Raw genomic sequence first — 21306 nt, forward strand, 5'->3', positions numbered from 1 at the left:
AATTGCACAGGTCAAAGCCAGCTGATTTTAGGTTTAAGCATTTCTTGCTTTTCAGTAACATATCTGAAAGCTTTTAGGTGACTGTTATTCAAAGCTACAGAATCAGCCCACTTGAGAAGGTGCATCTATTTGGGTATCTAGTTACACTGATATCTATAAAACACCTTGATGAAGCTAAAGCTAAATTTTGTTACAAAGATAGTATCTTCAGATTTAACTGCTATTTCATGTTTGCAAAGTCTTATTCATATACCAAAATCATACAGGCATTTCTCTGTATTACCAAAGCTCAGAAATATATCATTTCTAAATGTGTGGTTTTGTTTTAGTTTTTCAGAGCTTTGGTTTACTTTCTTGAATCTTTCTTTGTGGGATGCCTTTGTATTCTATGTATGATTTATTTAAAGTTCATGCAGACCTGATTAATTTCTTTATTTTTTAAAATTATTTTCATTCCACTAAAAAACCTATAAAAGCTATCTAGAATACAATTTATGCATTTTCTGTTACCTAGCTCTATTTGCTATTACTTTGTATTAATGAGACAGAAAGTGTTTTCACAATGACATTTAAAGATTTGTAATTAGTTTCTTCATTTTTCACCCTTATACTTAGTTAAAACACTGCCATTAATATTGCTTTCTCATAGTTACGTCCTTCAGTATTCAAGTTTCCTAAAAATCCATAGAAAAAGAACAAATACTACAGATTGGGATGATTTATTTGAAAAGTGCCTGTTGTCTCTGACTTACCTACAGAAGTTTGTGTTTTCACCTACCTACTTGTTGTTTTATTTTGTAATAACCTCTAGTTTAAAGTAGCTATTATTACATGTCAAACAAGTTTTGTGTGGACATATTATGCATCAGAAAATATTAAAGAATTGCTACTTAAGCAACTGATGGCTCAATTGAGAGTATGAAATTTACCAGGATAAACAGACAGTATCTACTACAAGATACACCTGCAATAACAGAATAAATAGCAGAATAAAAAGATTTTAAAACTCTGCCATCTATACAGTGATCCATGATACTATTTTCTTGAAAAATGTGATGATATTTAAAGATGGACCAGAAGTATTCCTGTCCTTTTGTGCAGTAAATGCCAACTTAATGTTTCAGCAATAGCTTTGTTTGCATATGGATTTTACAAAAATCCATTGAAGATTATTTGAAAACCAGCTCATTAGAATGACAGATTGCTTACCAAATTTTGTTTTCTTGTCAACTAATATTGGTTACATTCAATTAAACAAGGTTGTATTTCTAAAAAACATAATCTCAGTCTGCAGCTGAGTGCCTTGCCTATATTGGCAAATCAGATTCATAATTTCTAGATCTAGTTGGAAAAGTTGGAAAATGTTTCTAAAATTTCTCCTATTCATGCAGCTTTCACATTTTCACTACCTCTGTTCTACTATATACATTGTTTGAGTGCCAGCACTGCAGATTATTAAGTGAGGGTGAGGGAAAGGCTTTAAACAAAAGCAATTGTCAGCTTTCTGTCATGGTGTGTTTGACAAGCTGTCTCTTGGCCACAGGCTCTTTGGTTGTAATGGTGCTGACTGTTCTGAGGAACCAGCACAACATGTGGCCACATGAGGCAATAGCTCCATGTCATTTGGTCAGCTCAATAAAGCACAGGTTTGGGGTGTAGTATTCCCAGTTCTGACATGATCTTGCTAGTTGATTAAGATTCTTAAACTTTGTATGCTAATTTGTCATCCCACAAAACAAGAAAATGCTATGTACTAATTTGATTTGAGTGTTGGAAAAAGTGAGTAGTCGGTGTTTACGAAAAGTTACAACATAATTATTTATGAGTATAATTAAGGACAAGTCGTGTAATAAAGAGCATATGTATGGTAAAAAGGTGAAGTAAAAATGTAGACAAAAAATGAAGTGGTGTAGTGAAGTGAACCTTATTCAGGCCAAGACAAGAACTGAGAATTAGAATGTACATTGGATGTACATTCTGCCGTGCAAAAAAAAGGAACAAAGATGTTGCATTTGAAAGAGGGAAAAGCTAAGGAACTTGGAGAGGGAAGACTTATGCTTCCTCCTTTCAGCAAAAAAGGAGGAGAAGTAAATTTCTTTTTTAAAGTTATTTAAAAATATAGTTTATGTCTTTCTGAAATTTGTGTTCCATCCATTAGTAACACATAATCCTTGACCAAAACTGCCTGGCAAATGAGTATGTGGGATTTGCATTGATTTGGAAAATGCATGCTAAGACCATAAATAAAATAAGATCAGAATAATACTTTAATATTCGCATGCTTTGACTTGCTTCTTGGTGACCTTTCTTGCAGTACTCCTTAGTCCTTAACCATGGTAGAAATTATTTCAGGTAGTCAGCAGGGTATTTAGGTCTTGGTTTTCATGTAAGAGGTATATTAATGCATGTTCTGCTTAAATGGCAGATTTATTCCAAAACCTCTTGGGTGTTGTGTAATTTTATTCTTTAAAGACATTCTTCTTAAATGTCTTTAAAGATGTTGAAGTTAATTACTCTGAATTATTTTCTATGCAGAAGTTTCTTCTCTGAAATCTCTTGTATCAGTATGCTGGGCTTACTAAATGTCCATTGAAAGCAAAACTGATCCTAGTCTAACTGTTACTATACTTGCAGACCTTTATTCAGTGATTTAGAATTTAGCTAGTTGAGATTCTTTAATTTTTTGACATTACTTTTAAAAGATAATCTTGGCTAGTGAGTGCTCTTTTGCTCTTGCGATAAAATTTAAATTAGTGTTTTCCCTTTCCTGAATTACTTGGGAGTATTGGTAGTTTCCTTTGCTTTTAAATATAACAGTGACATGTGAATTATAATGTCATTGTACTGTGACAGTGTCTAGTCTTTCTAAAACTCTGCAGTGGGGCGTGAGCAGGCGTCCTACTTGTGTACTACTCATCTGCTTACATGCTTAGTTTATACATTATTTATTAGACTTATAGGCATGAAATTAAAAAATTGAATTAGTAATGTGACTTTGATGTAAAGCAGAAGTTGCTTATTTATATATGACAGGCAATTAGGAAAAAAACACTCTTAGTTTAGTTGAATGCATTTTTGCTTGCTTTCAGACCCAGTACAACCTCATGAATAAATGTTTGACACCAGGTTACTAGGTTTGTGTTTTGATTAGAAACAACTCAGAGATGAGGTAAGTTTGTTAACTTATATGCAGTGGACACAGGAAAATGTGAAGGTGACCCAGTTATGTGGCTTCAGCAGCTCCTGCTTCTGTTTCCTCCTGCAGATCAGGTGTTTGTCAGCAGCCCCTGTTAGCACAGGCGTGGTCATCCAGTGCACAGCCAGCACAGGAACCGTGCTTGAATGACCTGTGAGTCACACACAGCTCAGGAACGTCACCTTTTCCTTTCTCTATTTCTTTCACATTTTTATGATGAGTTTCATTGATCAGGAAAGTCTGTGTGTGCTGAATTCACTGAAAAGTAGATCAGGGTTGTTTTGATCTTTGAAATATCATCATTGCAGGGAAGTAAGACTATGTAGAGAATGCAGTTGGGTGGGTATCAGTGCTGCTCAGTGCTGTGGAATCACTGCACGTGTAAGGATGGTTCACATGAAGGGTGTCAGCAGTTAAATTTCATGGTCTAAATTTTCTGAATTTCTTACTGTACACTTACAGTTCCTTTAACCATTAAAACGAAAATAAATGAGAACTTGTTTTGCTGCATTTGAAGTGTTCAGAAATAGACAGGGAGAGGAATGGTAGGAGGAAACCTAGTCATGGTTAAAGCACATTATCTGCCTTAATGCTGCAGGTTGCAACTGGCTCATAGTGACAAAGAAAACAAAAATGTTTTATTTGTACTTTGATGCATTTGTTTTTGTAGCTTTTTGAAACAAGACACCATTGCATTGCTACCAAAAAAACAAAAAAAAATAAAGGCAGCATTTAGATCTAAGTGTTTCTCTTGCTAATAGAATATAACTTTTTAAAGATGCGTGTGTTTCTGAGGCCTAAACTCTACAAAAACACTTTTTTGTCTTGAAATTCCAGTAGTTCTAAGCTGCTGGGCATTGTATAAATAATCATTCAAACACATTTGTTGATGGTTTGCCAAAACTTTGAAGTGAAGTATTTTTTCTCAGAAGTTAGAAAACTTTAATACAAAATCATAATTTAAAGGAAAATTTTTCTAGTGATTATTATGTAGAAACTATTTTATTTCTTTATTTCTTTTAAAATTATTACTTTAGAAAAAAAGGATAAATTCTATTTATATAAGTGCTTCCAAACATCTGCAGTTCAAAGTACATAATTCACAGTGACACCAAAGGTTGGTTTGTGTTTTGACTGGATGACTTTGGTATTATTTTTGTCTGCAAAGGAAAGAGTGTATAGCATCCAAGTGGTGCAAGATGTTTGCCTCTCCAGAAATTGTGATGAATTTGGGACAAGGGGCAGACTGTTAAAAAAAAATACTGAGGGGAGGGGGAAGAAGGGCAGTCAGAGTGAGAACGCTTTCGTTCCATTTGGCATATTTGAGCTGGGAGCCAGTCTGAAGTACAGATCATTATACACAAAGTAAGAAAAGGTGAAACAAAACAACTGACTAAGAGAAGGATCAGTTGAATTGGTTTTGTTTGCTTCACATGCTTATTTATTGCATTCAGGTTTCCACAGGTGAAGACTTCAAAATATAACAGGTGAAAAAGTAGCTTTGTTTCTTCATCTTTTTCATATTTCGTGTCTGGAATAATTATTTTTACTTCACTTGTTCACTGTAATGAATATGTGTTAACTAATTTCAAAACATAGATGCACTTTATCACTTCAGGAAGTATTGTGCTGTGTAGTAGTAGGATCTCAGTACCCCATAAACTTATCTTTCAGTGGTATTGATGCATTTTCCATCAATGTATGGTGTGTCACTTACTTTGCCCATTGAGCATTTTATTTAAAATGCATAAAGGAAAAAAATGCATGTGGGAAAATAGTTCTGCCGTTCAGATGGACTCTGACTTTCCCAGAATTTGGAGAACCTAAGCCATTTTCCCAAGTTATTCAGTAGGAGCTAGGTTATTTTTATTTCACACTACTTCAGTAGTTGAGAATTGCAGTTGAGCAAGGTCTTCGTGCATAGAAGTCCACAGAATGTGGCAGAGTACTCAGTGTTTGAAGTGAAGGCACTGATATGCAATCAAGTCATTATGCACTGGCTGACCCAGAGTGAGTGACTTAGCACTCACTTTTGATTTTTGCATGACTTGAATAAAAATATGTTACCTTAAGTTTAATGACAGAATTAAGCTATTGGTGGGAGAGTGAGGTTATGTATTTTTAAACTAGGGAGGCCTCCTGCGACTGACTAGTGCGATCAAATTGGACCAAAGATCCACCTGCCTCACCAGCCTGACCTCACTCAGGTCAGCAGAGGAACAAGCACGTTACAGTGCCTCTGTCTGGGCACTGTGGCTTTTTTCAGCTCCTCAAGTGTACTCTTCTGTGTTTTATGCCAGTGATGATTTTCAAGTTTGTAAGCACTGCAAGTTTTGATAAGGATTTTAGATAAGCAAATGTATTCTAATGAAATATTATCTTTCCTCTGTACTAATTGAATAAGATAATCAAATAACATTCAGAACTGAGGAAAGAACTTAGTGTAGAATTTTGCCTCATATTGGTACATTTGTTTCATTAGACTTTGACCCCCGTACCTTTAATAACAGAGACAAATCAATTCCTTTCCTTTTTCCCTAGCATATAAATGGCATAATGTGTTGACTTTTTTCCCCTAGCATATTGCCATAAGTTCAGGAGAGGTTTGTTTGGATTCCTTTTAATGAAAGGCAATGAAAAATATTATATGCCATACAGTAATATTAAAATCAAATATAGATGTAATGGGATTAAATAGCCACCAGGACTGCATTTATAGTAAGGAAGTGTTATGGTTTTCTGTTATATTCAGTTTTGGCTGTTGCTTCCTGAGCCAGGTAGTGTCACAGTACCCTTTCCTGGGTCAAATCTGTGCTGAAATACAAAATGAGAAATTCATCTGACATTACCATCATAGTTCAATGAGATGAAAGCAAGGGACCCTGGTGTAGCAAAATTTGAACATTTTGAAAGCAGCCTGATTGACCTAAGATGTGCAGAGTTAAACAGGCTTCTGCATGCAGCCTCTGGGGATAGGTGTCTTCATACAAACTACACAAGGGACCACATGGGTGGGGACAGGAGGCCCCTCTGCTCGATGTTTTGCTTTGCTGTATTCCATCTTTGTCCTTACTAACGTTATTTCTCCAATGGCTTGCAGGTTTTTCTTTACTTTTGTGTAATGTCTGAACCTTTTACTTTGAGAATACCTCACTGAAGGATCATGTTAAATAACGATCAAAAAATAACTCATCAATCTGTGTAGATGTGGCAGGCACTGTAACACTATGTTAACATGTTACAGGTACAAGTTGAAGAAGAAAATGCTGAAAAGCTGACAGCATGTTAAAGATGATTTGTTTATACAAGTGCTAAAGTTATGTTTGATATGTTAATGCAACCTCATTTTCTAGTAAAGGCCAAACACTATTAAGTGGTTATTTGCATTGATTTTTCTATCTTCTGAAATACTTGATTCAAGGTAAACCATCTTTACTCCTTTTGTATAACTGGAGCTGAGGCTGTCTTTTAACAGTCGCTTTCTGGGTGGGCCTCATGGATTTTACTCAGTGATATTCTCCTGGTCCATTTCTTGACCTCTCTATCAGTGTCCCTTTTAGCAGATGCTCCTTTTTCAATTTGTCTGGATTTTCCCTTTGGTGTTCCAACACTCCCACCTGGGGAGTCGCTGAAAGGGGTCAGCACCCACTGCAGGTTGAGCCAGTGCCTCTCACAAACATCCTCATTCTGCTGAATCATGTTACCTGATGCTCATTTAAAAAGACTCAACAGTAGCCTAATCATTTACATTTTAAGATGGGAGGGAAGGATGTGTTTACTTGCTTTCTATCCTTGCTTTCCTGGCTGAATCTCTTCTTATCCTTTTGGTATGTTACCTGCTTTGCTTTTCATTTTGTCTATTTGCTGCTTGTGATATATCCTATGGTGAGTACAGAGGTATTTGTTTCAAGAGACTGCATGCATTTAGAAGAGTTGCATGGTGGAAATACAGTTAAAGAGAAGATTGAGGTCCTGTTGCTGGGAATGGATGATGTTGTACTGACAACTGTCAGCTGGGCAGTGATGGTTGCTCAAGGAACACTTGGAGTAGGTTTAATGAGGTTCACTGTCTGTCAAGTACATTATCACCTGATTCAGGCTAGCTAAGGAGACTTTTTGGGAGAAATACTTTCAGAGAGGAGAACAGATATGTGGGTTTGAAAGAAGAGAGGAAATTTTTGTCAGGATTGATTTTGTGGGTGGGTTTTTTGTACCTTCAATTGTCTACATTGCCTCTTCAGCTACAGAACTGTGAATGCACACAGTAGACCACACAGTAAAGTTAATTCTTAGTGAATTGTTTGTGTGATACTTTTATAAAATTATGTTCCCATTTCTGAGGCTTTAATATCCTTTACTTGGCAAGGTCATCAGTGTTCTGGTCAAGACATTTTCTCATTGAGATGTGTCCACACTGCTCCTGTATTCCTTGATGTACTCAAAGTATCTGAGGTAGAGAAGCAGTTTTCTCAATTGACAGCCCATGTTTCATAACACATTGAACTCATGGGAATTTGCATTTAGGGGCGCAATGAAACCTCAGATCTGATGTTTAGGTAACCTGTGTTGCACAAAATATATTCTCTGTTTGAAGTTTTCCCAAGTGTGAGTTTTTGCAAGTTTGAGATAACAGAATTTAGACATAGTATCTCAAATTAAACACTTCCTTTAGCTTTCAGCTTTCTTAAAAGGATGCATCCAACATTTGCGTTTTGTCAGTACCAAGTTGGATGAGGTCTTCTCTTCACTGTGCTCCAAAAAGTATTTTTATATATGTTTTTAGAAGGAAATTCAGTTTCTTACTTGCAGCTGTTGGCATTTTAGAGGCCTAGAGTGAACCAATAAAAACACATGTTCTTTTAAAGAACATCTATTTTTACTGGACCTTGCTAACAACTAGTGACACAGAATTCAAAAAATGTTGGCTCAAATGAATAGAAGGGCTGCATTGTTTTAAATTCTATTTTTAAAACTTTTCTTTACAGCAAGGTTATACTAAAATTTCACATGCTTCTGCTCTTATGAAAAGGAGTGCTTGCCTTTAGAATGCTGATTTAATATTTCCAAAGTAGCTCAAGTATCAAAGTTGTAAAGTATAAAATTTTATTGAGACATACATAGTGTTGCTGTTTAAGACTATTATTATAATGCATTCACAAAGAGGTTAATTGAAGGTTTTTCTTCCTAGACAGCCAAGAATAAAGCAGAATATCTTCTGTTAATGCATTGTTTCCACCATAGTAAAACGCTTAGGTGCAAAGGTCAAACTAGATCACCATTTCTTTCAATGATGTACCAAATGGAATTCAAGCAGTATACTAGTTGAAAATGCCCTGGGGTTTTTTTTCAGATATCAACACTCTCAGTAGAAATGAAATGAAAGAGAAATTACAAAATGTTCCCAAGTTTGATGTAAATGTAATCATATCAAGGTTGACTTGATGGGAAGGTTTATCCATTTAAGTTACCTGTGTTGCATCTTTACTGTATCTTTACTGTGTCTTTACTGTATCTTTACATGTTCTGTGCTCTGCAAGATCCTTGAGTCCCCCCTGCTGCTCTTTATTTCAGTGCCCTGTCTTCACAGGAGTGGAGAGCAGAATTAAGATTGCACCCATGCTCTCAGTGGTACAATCTGCTCCGTACACCAAGATCTTTTCTCATGAATTCATGTTGTTAGGTTTTGCTTTTAGCATATTTTCACATGCCTTTTGGAATCAAGACAATAACATGATTATAAATTCAGGTTTTAAAGGTGATTTGAGATTTTAGTCTTTTAAATAATATTTACTCTACATAAACTTGCATTGTTGTCAAATTGTGGATTTCAAAACACTGTTTTGAAGAAGAATGTTGGCAAAGCAGAGGGGTGTCCTGGTGATCAAACATGATGTAATGTATAGTGCCTGCAGTGGTTGATTGATTTATTTTAATGGTGTTTAGATCACATATGCCAAGGGAAAAAATGTTGCTAGAGAAAAAAACCCCATAGTCTGTGTTTAGTTCTTCAATAGTTTTAGCAGCACCTTCATGTCTGCAAACACATAGTTTTCGTGCTGGACATGGAAAAAGAGTTACATCTGGGATTCTGTGATTTGTGATTTTGTATGTGTGTGTGTGTGTGTATGTGTGATAACACAGACATTAAATATCTTGAGTATATGAAAATACTTACAATCAAATGTATCTTAATATTTTTTCTGTATTACCCTATCTGTGGAAAAATGTATTTTTTCTTGCAATAAAAGTGAAACTTAAGAACATTAAGTGCATTAAGAATGTTAAGAAAGTTTACAACAGACATTGAGAGAATTTACTAGGCCAGAAAAATTCACTGCCTTTAAAATAGGCAATCCTATTAGAAATAAGCTGAGATTTCTAACAGAAGTAATGAAATATAACAGATATGTTAATGGATTTTTTAATAGTACTTTTGGGCTCCTACAAATGTTTAAAATTTATTCAAATAGAGGATTGGATCATTCTGGTTTATATACTATACTGAATACCTGATGAGCAGTATATTTTTAGGCCTTATTTTGTGTTTAAGAATTGTATGTGTTGGCATGTCTTTAAATTTCTGTCTCAAGATCCTGTAGCATTCATTATTTTATTTAGACCTCATTTGTAATTTTTTCACTTCTGATGCTTTCTGTTTCACAGTTTGGTTTTTTTAGAGTTTACATGAGCCAGGCTTCATTGTCCAATATACTGAATTGCTCAGGAATAGGGTGCATATATATGATGGGAAGTTCAGTTCTATGTTGTCCACAGTCACCAAGACACCATGAGAGACTGACATTTCCAGGTCTTTTGAGACAGCAATGCTTACATGGGCATTATAGCACAATTCTTATTCTTTTTATTTGCTAGTGTTTTCAGAAAGTATGTATTAAAATATTTTTTATCAATTAATTATCTTTCATCCCTACAGTCTACTAGCTGTGGGCTTTGGTGATCATATTCAAACTACTGGCTTGTAATACATTTTTGTAAAATGCTTCTCCTGGTACTCTGCTTTTCCCTAGTTCTAACAGTTATTCCCATATGTCTTCTTGGTACTTTGTCTGCTTTTTTTTTTTTTTTTTTTTAGAACAGGGGGGGTTTTCTAAGGTAAAGAACTGTCTGCAGACAACTAATTGCTCTTTCAAACCAAGGAACTAGGCAAGACCTTTTATAGTTAACATAAAAAAAGAGCAAAATATAATTTGGTTTTACTTGCTGATTTTTAATCATTAAAATAAATGCTCAGCAGACAGCAGTAAGTCTACATGTGTAGGCACACAGTAGCAAGTGCTAATTTTCTCATTTTTTGTCATTAAGTTAAATATTTAAAGAAAACAATCTTGGAGAATTAGTGTAACGTCTTAGTATGAAAAATACAAATCTAAAAATTTCATCTATATTTTCTAATAAAAGGCTGGATCCTTGATTTGGGAGGAGGGTCTTTCATTTGCTTGCATTTCAAAAAGGATCAATTCTTTCCTTTACATCTACTTACTTAATACATAAATGCCAAAATCTAGCCATATATTGGCATAACTAGGAGCAGAAATTCAACCCAACATTCTGATAAATATCTTATCTGATACATAGCGTTTTTGGCATACTTTTGGACCAGGAAAAAACTGAATAATGATACACATTTTAAAAATGTAGCTTTAGTTCTGTCTGGGATTGTAACTTGCTTTTGTCTGATGCTTTCACTACTGCAGAAATGGTGATGGGGTTATTTACGGTAAGTCTTTTGGCTTGTTGAAAAAAAATATGCCCACACTCCTCTCCTTAATGGGATTCTTTCCTCGTTGCAGTGCAAACGGCTGGAGCAGGAGCTTCATCATCTGAAAGAGCAGAACCAGACTTCAGCAAACAACACGAGACATATGACTGCTGAAAACAATCAAGAACGTGCTCTGAAGGTAAATCTCCATTTCTTCTTGCAGGCAAATTAAGGTTGTAAGCCCCTGGTGCCAGCTTTCTGGGCTGCATATATCAGTTGTGTACATTTCGGCAGAAGTGAGCTATGGTGTTTGCCAACAACTGCTTCTTTAAACACAGATACAGCACCCTTCTGTTATGGTTTTATTTTATTTTGCGTTTGAAAGCAACAAGAAAAACATAACATATCCTCCAAATTATTGGGCTGGTAATTAACACTAAATTCTTGAGATCTGTCTTTGCAATATTACATTGTATAAGGTGAAGAAAACTGCAATTATTTGCTTCGTGGTACCTTTGCAAAACTAATATTTTAAAGCATGGCTGTTTGATCTGCTCCCAGCAGTGTGTGCTATATTAATAACATTGTTGACCGATACTACTAGTGACCACACAGTTGATACTACTATTTGCAAAAGGGTAGCTACTTGGAATTGGGAGGAGGAATAATAAGTCTTGTCAATAAGAATAAAAATGAGCAGAGAGGCGGGAGAGGGTCAGAGAAAGGACAGTGTAAAGTGACAGGTTATTGCTGCTTTGAGAAAGGGAAATTGTAATGTCAGTGGAATTGATAACTACATAGCCTGCAATCTCACTGCTAGCCAGGATGAGAGACTATGCCAGGTAAGATGTGCAAGCATTGTGCACACCTCTTCAGCCACTTTATTCTTAAAAATCTCTTTTATCGGTAGTGGAGATACAATACAAATACAGAAGCTATTCTGTTTATACTGTGTTGTCATTTTAAAACTGTTTCACTTAGACAGTAAGATCCAAAGGTATCTCACTTACAGATAGATTTTCCTCTGCCTCCTTTTTTCTATTTTTTTTAAATTTATTTGGGAAACATCATTATACATACAACAACATGACTGAAGCAAAGTATAAGAATAAGTTAAATCCTTGTGTAGTTTGACATTTCTCACTAAGAAAAACAATAAATAGAATAATAATAAATTGAGAAAGGCTGTGTGCCACACAAATGCTATATATTCCATGGGTTTATAATTGCCATCAAAATCTATGGTGAATATTACAAAATCAGGTGTGCAATCAGATGACTAGAAATGGAGATCATGAACATTCAGGGGCTATTTCTGACTGCAATAACAGCATTGTTTTAAATCTGGTGTCACCAAAACTGCCTGCCAAGCATGCTACTTATTGAACATAGTATTGTTTTTCATTAATTGCAAGCTGACTTGTTTTTTCTGTGTCATTGAAAATATTGTGCAGAGAGCCTTTCTGCTAGAAAAAAGTTTTATTTAAGCTATCCTTTTTGCATTTAATATTGTCTGACATAACGCTTACAGAATAATTATATTTTCAGAGCAAGAAGTGATTTGATAGTTCAGAGTGTTACTAGGATTTCATTCTAAGCCTGATATTGCTCTCCCAGCACCTATTCTTTAAAGAATTTCATTTCTGACTGTCACAGGAATTTTTTTATTTTTCAAAGTTAAAGGTTAATTGATCATAGTCTCTTAGAGATGAGAGTCTGGGGAGGAAAAAAGACCGCTTTTCAATTTTTTTAAAGTTGAACTTTTTGAATATTGTAGCTCTGTAGAGTTAGTCTCAGTTCAAATTACTGTTGCCTACAGTGAGCGCAGGTCCTTTGGAATATTTTTTAAAGGCCAGGTTGTATTCTTGACCTCCAAAACTTTAAAATGCCGCAATGAAATATTGCCAATGGTAGTTAGCTTTGATATACAGCACATGAGCACAATCCTGACCTCATGTAAATGAAAAGCTTATCACCAACTTTTAGTGTAGCCACAGCCTGGAAGACTGATGTCCAGTAAGGAGGGAAGTCAGGTCAGTGACTCGCTTAGGAGCAGGTTTGGTCAGGGTTCTGGGGCTGGCTGCAAATGGCTGGGGTGCTCCTGCTGCTGTCAGCAGCACAGCTCCCACAGAACAAAACAGCCAGCCAGAGCCCTGTAACAGCCACACACTGCCCCTGTGAAACCCTCGTGTTCTTGGCTGTCACCTCCTGCCTCTTGTATCCACTCAGTAGCTCTTGCACGGCTGCACACAGAGTGCAGGTACAGACCCAAGCATCCCGTCCTGTCCCCTCTCCACTGCAGAGCATCTTCTGGACATTTGTCCATTTTTAGGGAAATGGGACACATCATTTGTTTCTGTGGTACAGGGTAAATATCAACTCAGCTTTTATTGTCACCATAATGCAAGGAATTACTTTTATTTTAACCACCTCCACATGCTTACTGGGGAACTGTGCTATGTGTTTTTAACCTGTCCAGCAGAAGGAATCCAGGTATTTCTTCTGAGTCTGTCCAGGAAAGTTTGTATCAAGGAATTTTTTTTTAAAAAACTGTCATTTTCCTTATTCTCTTATACTTAACATTGAGGCAATCTGTTGATTCAGTTTGGCAAAAGATGTATCCTCTGGACGAGGAGTTTGATCTGCTTCGGATTTTCTTAAGGGAGTAACAGAAGTGTAAACGTCAGTTGTGGTGCAGGGATATTTGCAATCTTAACTGGATAAAAATAAAGTAATCACGATCAGCTAGATTAGGGATGGTGTGAAAGTTTGTGATAAAAGATGAGATCATTACCTCTGTGGGACCCTGAAATACACTTAAGAACAAAACCCAATTGCTATTATTTCTTTTTTACTTTTTAAAATCATTTCACAGTAGTGAGTTGCTTGGAAGGAAAACAGTGTAAGAGCAATCCACAAGCAACCAATTTCAGTCCACTGATATTAGGTCTATTAGGTAAAATAATCTGCAAGCTTTCAGATTTATTTTTCAGTATATCAGTTCACAGGGCTATGCCACCCTTCTTTGAGACAGTAGCCCTCCATTGTCAGGAGTGAGGCAAAGAGGCAGGGAGACATTATAACTGTGGGAGATGTGCGGTGGCAGGAATTTGGCTGGGTTTGAGATCTGGAAATAACAAGGATGATGAAATCACTCTTTTGCAGATTTTTGTTTTTTACACATTTAGATTCCATGTCACACCTGAGGATAATGTGACAAATAAAACATATGGCACAGGTGGCATGCAGTGCACATTGTAACATGCTATTGCATCTTGCTGTGCCATATAACATCTGCACATCTTGCTAAGATATCTCTTCTTAACTAACCTCTGAGTACATGTTAGTAATATGTGATTTAAAGTTTCCATATTTAAGGTATTTATTGCATAGAAAATTCCTTATAGTATTGTGGGCCATGCAGCCCCACAATACCAAACTGGCACCCCTACTTTTTGTAATATTCTTGTTGGTCATAGGGCATTGTATTAATTGACTGAAAAAGCCAATTTCAAATCTTCCCTCCAGACAATGCCCACAGCTGCACAGAGGTCATGCAGAGAAGCATGTGGGCCCCTATTTCCATAGTTAAAGTAAAATAATCCTCTTCTTTGTGAAACCATTTTTTAAAATCTCTTATTATATTTCACATTGAATTATAGCTAAATCTTTTTGGGATAATTGCTTCCTAAGGGTCTATACATTTGCGCTCTTAGTACATTTTCATAAAATAAGATCTGAGAGTGCTTTGCAGTTCTAATGTGTTAAGGTCTATATGTGAGATTATTCATTTTTGCTTGGCCTTCATAATTAACATTTGGTCTCTACTGATTCTGGTAGATGTATTCCCATAATACACAGACACAACTGATTCAATTAAACATAGGAAAGTGGAAGAATTGCTGCTTCTTCATTATTTTTCAAATATTCATTCATTTTACTATTGTTAGCTTTGTAGTGTGTAGTTTTCAAATTCAGAGTTTTCACTAATACATTGTTTCTAAAGAAAAATAAAAATTTTGCCAGTGTACATGTCTTCTTTACTGAGTTGAAGGAGAATAGGAAATAAGTCTTGTGAAACCAGTAACTTAATGTGAAATTTCATGAAAAATGTTTAACTGGATTTGACTGAAATAGAGAGAAGAAACTTTATTTTTTTCCACAGCCCTTCTCTATTTTGTAATTTCTAATTAGGTACTATACTCTTCTCAAACCAGCTATTAAGCTACTTTAAAGATCAGAAAGACATACTAGTTTTATCTTTAAGGCAAACTTTTGAAAAGAAGAGGACTATTTCATGGTGATATACAAATCAGGTGACCTTTACTGACTAAATGAGGTTGCTCCATTGAATTATGATGTCATTAGAACTTGTAAGGGTTATTAATCTCCTTCAGGCTGGTTTAGATGTTACATCTTGTGTTATGACTGGGTTTTATTTTTGTAATATCTGCCTTTCTTTTTAGTCGTTATTTTTTGTAGAATTTAACCTACATGGTTTCATAGTTTTATTAAGAATATAAAAGAGTTAGAGCCCAGAAAGTGACCTGAAGGAGCCATCAGAAATTTGTCTACAGTAGTGTTGTAAAGCAACTGTGCCTGATGTCATCTACTTGCTGCTGACACATAAGAATCAGGTCAAGGGCAGGAAATCTCAATGCATAGCAGTTTGGTAGTTGTTCCAGTGATGATGACTGTGAAGAAGCCACTTTAGAATAGTTAATTTAAGTATTCCTTGATGCCTTTCATAATTTTTATTAAGTTCTTTTTGATTCCCAGAATTTCCCAGATTCTTCGAGTAGAAACCATTTTTCCATACCTATTTGACAGCATCAACCACAGAAACAAGTTGAGCTGACTGGTCAACCTGTCATCCATGAAGGGCATCATCACAAGAGATTCTGATGTTATAAGAGCTTAAAAAAATTTTCAAAACCCTTAACATGAAGTATAAAAGTTTGCTATGACATGAGGTATAAAATTTTGCATATAACATGAAGTATAAAAGTATATATGTTTGCTACTGTTGAAAAGCACATGCCATTCGTGCTATTGAGGCATACAATATGGAAAAAAGTCCTTCCAGGTGATGTGGTCTTTATTTGCAAAAACTAATTCTAACTGGTTTTAGGTTGGTGCTTCAGAGCTGAAGTTTCATAAGTTTAATAAGTTTAGAGCTGGTTTATATATAGAGCCTCTTATTTCAACAGAGACACATGCTTTTGAAATGTAATCCAGGGAAATTTGTCTGAATCAGTAATGGCAAACCAAGAGATTTCAATCTCTTGTATTCAAATTCCAGTTCAGCATACAATTTTTATATTTTAATAGTTATTAATTTCTTCCTTTCATAATAGTTTTACGTGGGGCAGAGGAGATGACATTAATTCACTGGACCACTGGAATGTGAGTTTGGGATGCGTCAAAGCTCAGCCACATGCAGAACACCCCTCTGCCACCCTCAGCTCTTGTGGCTGTTGTGCTGTAGTTACTGCAGTGCTGTGGGACTGATGGAGAAGAGCTGCTGGTTTGCCTGTATTTTGTAGCTAGCAGATGAATGGCTGTGTTGCCCACTGGTGAGATGGGTGTTACACCTTTTTTCAGCTCCTAGCTACAAAGTAACTAGACACTGCAAAGAGGTTAAAACTTGCTACTGATCCAGCTGTCACTATGGTGGTGTTGTTTGGTACAGGTTGCTTTTTATTTAGGGTGGTTGGTTTTCAGGTTTTTTTTCAATTAATCACCACAGCAATATTCATACATTGGGCAATCCACCCTTTTCTCAGACATTTTGTTATGAATTCCTCTGACCAATGTTCATTGTTGCCTCTGTATCTAACAAAATACCAACCTGTGAAAGCTCAGCTCAAGAGCTCACTCTGTGGAGTTAACCCAAAAGCAATCATGCTTTTCATCCTGATATAATGTGCTGCTATCTAGAAAAAAAGACTGCTGTCACATTTGCAAATGATTTTATAGGTGTGTTTGAAGACAGAATACCAGCTTCATATTGGAAATGGAAGGGGTGAAGTAGATTGCAGATATGTCTCTCAGTGAGAGGAGATACACTGTGCCCTTGGATTTACTTATGGCCTGTATCTGTTTTTCTGAATCCAAAGGAACATTTCAGGACCAATGGGAGTAGTTAACAGGCTTCTAGGAGGTTATCTCCAGCAAATAATATGTTGTTACAGCTAATCCTGAAAGGTTCTTCATGCTATTCTTCCAATAACTTCCATGGGGATAAAATACTACAGGATTTGTCAAAGTAAGCAGCAATTTCTAACTTTGTGCAAGGGCTGTTTCAGTACTTCGGTTTCTTCTTCTAAGAATGATTCGTCTTACTCACCTTTCAGAAGAGTTGTTCAGGTTGTAGAAAGCCATAATGAATTCCTTTTTCTCATCAGTACCTACCCTAACACAGGATGTGCCCTCATTTAAATGCCTGGGCAGTGTGAGAGAAAATTTTGCTACCCTGTCAATAAAACTTGTTATAAAGCACATGAGATCACTATTAATTTTTAGAGTGGATGTTTGATGAAGTTTTCATTATTAAATTGCTTTTAATTGCATAGTGGAGGTGAAAATAAAAGACTAGTAGAACTTGGAGCATGCTGCTGACAACCTGGACATGAATAAGAATGCGCAAACATTTTTCTTCCGTTGCTGCTTCCTAGACTCTTTATCAGACAGGGTAGACACAGTTGCAATCTTAATTGCACTGAACAGAGCCTTTGCTTTTGCTGCACCCAGAAACACTTAATCACAAGGTCTTAAAGTATGTCACTGAGGTTAGACACAAGTCTGTTCAGCTCTTATCCATGCTAGAAGAATGATTAGTCACTTTATGACTTGTTGTTATTAAATAACACCATACACCTCAGAGGATATCAGTGTGAGCTGTTGCATTGTACCATAAATGAACGCTAAAATGAGGCCACAGAAACTCCTGCAGAAGTCATTCTGTCCATGTTTCACTTCCATAATAATCTTCTCTGTTCATTTATCTTTAAGTTACAGTGTCTCCAAAAGCTGTTGCTACATACTCTGACAGTTAGCCCACCAAGTTAACTGAATTTCTGGAGAGGGAGAAAATAACTCATATAATCCTGCAGTGACCAACATGCCCCCTCAAGCCCAGTGGAAAAAATGTGAGCGCTTGTTGACTGGTCTTTAAAGCAGTCATTAGAAGTTTCCTTGGACCCAGTTGTTCATTGGAGCCAATTTCATAATTTACGGCTGGAGATCCTCAAGGGATGCCTCAAAGGGTTTCTCCTTCATCTGCTGTCATATATTTTAGGAGTGTAGCAGTTTGCTTATGTGTATCCTTTATTGGCAGGAAGTAATTTATTTAGTGTATGTATTTGACCATGAATCAGAAATCTGATCTACTAGTATCACAATCAGTGACCAGCTTTATTAATTGGATTTTCTTAGCCATCAAGACTAGCTAGTAGGCTTTATTTAGTTATGAAGGTTTTGACAGAAAGTTGTTCACAAATGCAGTAACATTGTTAGTCTCCTCCCATCTGGTAGCTAATTTTTTAACACTGATAGATGTTTTTATTCATTGACCAAAAATATCTGGTGTAGGAAGCTTAAATTTAGAATAATTGCTTAAGTGTACCATAAGCAAATAGTACAATATTTTTCCCTGATGGAAAACATGAGAATAAAATTATGAGATGTTTGCCCTTCACTGGAAGGGAAGTTGCCCAGAACACAGGCTTCCAGAGTTTGATAAATCTGGTTTATATGTCTACCTGGGAGTTGAAAAGAAATTATGTTTGGTAACATTGGTACTTGCATGATTTTCAGCTTTTGATGACATTAAGTGGTTGTGTGGATAGATGGCAGGGACATTTGTACAGCTCTTGGTTCACTAAAACATTGCTGCAGGCGAGAATTTTGAAAGCATTCAAGCCTTGGGTTGTTTTCAAATAGAAGGAAACAAATAGACATACCCAAGTTCATGTCTTCACTTCCTTGGTTGCACTGGCCATACCACCTTCCTGTGCCTTTGAGGCTGTCCTTTCACTGACTGCACATCTGGCATGTCAGCCCTGTGTGTACAGTGTTCTCTGCACATCTGAACATCTTTTAACCACAGCAGGTATGTTTACTGAACTTTGATTCAGTTCTAACCATTAAGGAATTCATTACTCATCCACACTTGGTGTTTGATGCCAGCTTTCATGTGTTCCACTAACAATTCCATGCAGATCTGTTGCTTTTTATTTGACAGCTTTCAAATCTCTCTTGGCACCAGATTGTTCCTGACAATCTCAAACATCAGCTGTTTGTATATACCACATACAGCCCTCTTTCTTGTTGGTGATGATGTGGTCATTCAAACCTTTTGGCTGAGTCTTCTATTTTTTGGCTTCCATTTGATAGGGAGAAGTTGTCCTCCCATAAGGTCAGTCAGTGGTACAGCTTCTGATTACCAGAAGTGTCATTTCTGATTAATGCAGCAGGTTCTTGGAATGCGTATTGTGGTTTCAGGTGATCAAATCTGGAGTATCATTCTCGCAGTCATTTAGGCTGCTTTCACTTCATCATTTGTGGTATGCAAGAAATCATCCCTTTCGTGGTGGTAGGCTTCTATGACCATGTCAACAAGAACCTCTCATCCATGTTTTTTAATTAACCATTCTGTAGTTGTACATATTAATTTAGCATTTTAGAAATACTTAACGTTTTCACCCATCTGTTTTTCCTTATAGCAGAACAGATCCCATTTTGTATGATTGATACATTTGACTTCCTGGTAGCTTTTTCCTTACTGAGTTACACTGCCACATAGTCTTACAGTTTGAAGGGTGCCACATTTCAGTGTTCTGCAGGGTTTTGTCTAAACTCTGTTACAGGACCTCAAAACTTGAACAGTTTATGGGCCTGGGTCAGATCTTAGATATATGTATTCCAGAAATTTGTATTCTTAAATAGAGATCTTCTGAAGTTGGAGAAGATGAAACAAACTATACAGGCATCCTATAGCCAATAATGAAGCTGTCTGCTACCTGGTCTTTTACTCCTTATCTCCATAGAGGTGACAGCCATGCCTTAAACCTGTGATAAAAGAATGGTGTGTTCTAAAATACACTGAAATTCATCAGTATCTTGCAAATTAGAATCACAGACTCTGATACATAAGCAAAACATACTGTAGAAACCACAGTCATGTTAGGAAAGCTGCTTATTCAAAACTGTGCAGATGTGGTCCTTAGAGTCATGGTTTAGTGGTGGACTCAGCAGTGCTGAGTTAATTGTTGCACTTGACCACAGATATCTCTTCCAACCTTTATGATTCTATGATGATTCTCTGATTATAGGGAAAGCAGAGTTCTGATAAAACCAGAAACTCTAACTGTAGTTATAATCTTTGTTACCATCTCAAATGGTATAATTTGTCACCCCAGTCCTGGGTTCATTTTTCCCTTCCTTCTGCCCAGTCAATGTCAACAGTAATGCCACTATGAACCTTTCTAAGTTCTGAGGAGGTGTCATATTGCTGCACTTCAAACAGTTATTTAAAAAATTCTTTTACTTTCCTTCATTTCAGAATTACATGGATCAGGAATTAAGGCCATATGTTCATCTAATTCTAAAGCAGTCATGAAGCCTAATGTATCAGACTTACTATAAGAAAACTAGTATTCCTTCCTTTATTTGCCACTTTCAGATGCTATAAAACACATTTCCAAACTAAATTCAGAGGTTCTGAATCTGAATATACTTTTTACATAAAAAGGTAACTGCTTTCTGCGATGTTTAAAGGTAGCCTTAGCATCACTTTCTATTAACATTATGCCTAATCTGCATTGGCACAGCTTTCAAAATATCTATCAGCATTGTACTATAATAAAATTTTAAAATACCAAAAATATTTAGCCAAGTTAAGTATTTTTCATTATTGAAGGTATTAAAGGATATTAAATGTATTAAATTATGCTGGAGATGAGATATCAAATTTCATTAATGAAGAGGAGGAGTATCATGGTTATGTATTATATTTTATTTTGTAAATTTTATTGTTTCTCCATATGAGTTCTGTTCTCCATGCATGCAGAAAGAAGTGTGGTAAATCTTAACTTTCAGTATTTTTTTCAGTGTCATACCATACACTGTTGATTTTTTATGCTGCACAGGAAAATGATCCTGTTTTGTTTGAACAGCAGCTGTAAACAAAATCTTGAGCCTGGATGCATGATGACATGCGAGTTATTTGTCCTTCAATAAAACATATAAAAGGTAGTAACCTAAGCTCTTGTGCAAAAGACAAGCTACAGGGTCATTAAATACCAAAGGTCTTGCTCTGACCCATCTATGACCTCCTTATCTGAAGCACCTCTCAGAATTGATAGAATCTACTTTAGATCTTGGGTAC

The 21306-nt window shown here is 36.1% G+C and overlaps 1 protein-coding gene across 3 annotated transcripts in view; it reads left to right on the forward strand.

The window, feature by feature from the left end:
- The window catches only part of MIPOL1 (mirror-image polydactyly 1), a 188123-nt gene that overhangs the window by 80086 nt on the left and 86731 nt on the right, over positions 1-21306 (forward strand). For all 3 annotated transcript variants that reach the window (XM_077180462.1, XM_054635670.2, XM_077180461.1), the window contains one exon: positions 11008-11115. In XM_077180462.1, coding sequence (XP_077036577.1) covers positions 11008-11115 — 108 coding nt within the window. The remainder of the gene's footprint in view (positions 1-11007; positions 11116-21306) is intronic.

The sequence above is a fragment of the Agelaius phoeniceus genome, chromosome 6 (assembly GCF_051311805.1).
Source record: "Agelaius phoeniceus isolate bAgePho1 chromosome 6, bAgePho1.hap1, whole genome shotgun sequence".
NCBI lineage: Eukaryota > Metazoa > Chordata > Aves > Passeriformes > Icteridae > Agelaius > Agelaius phoeniceus.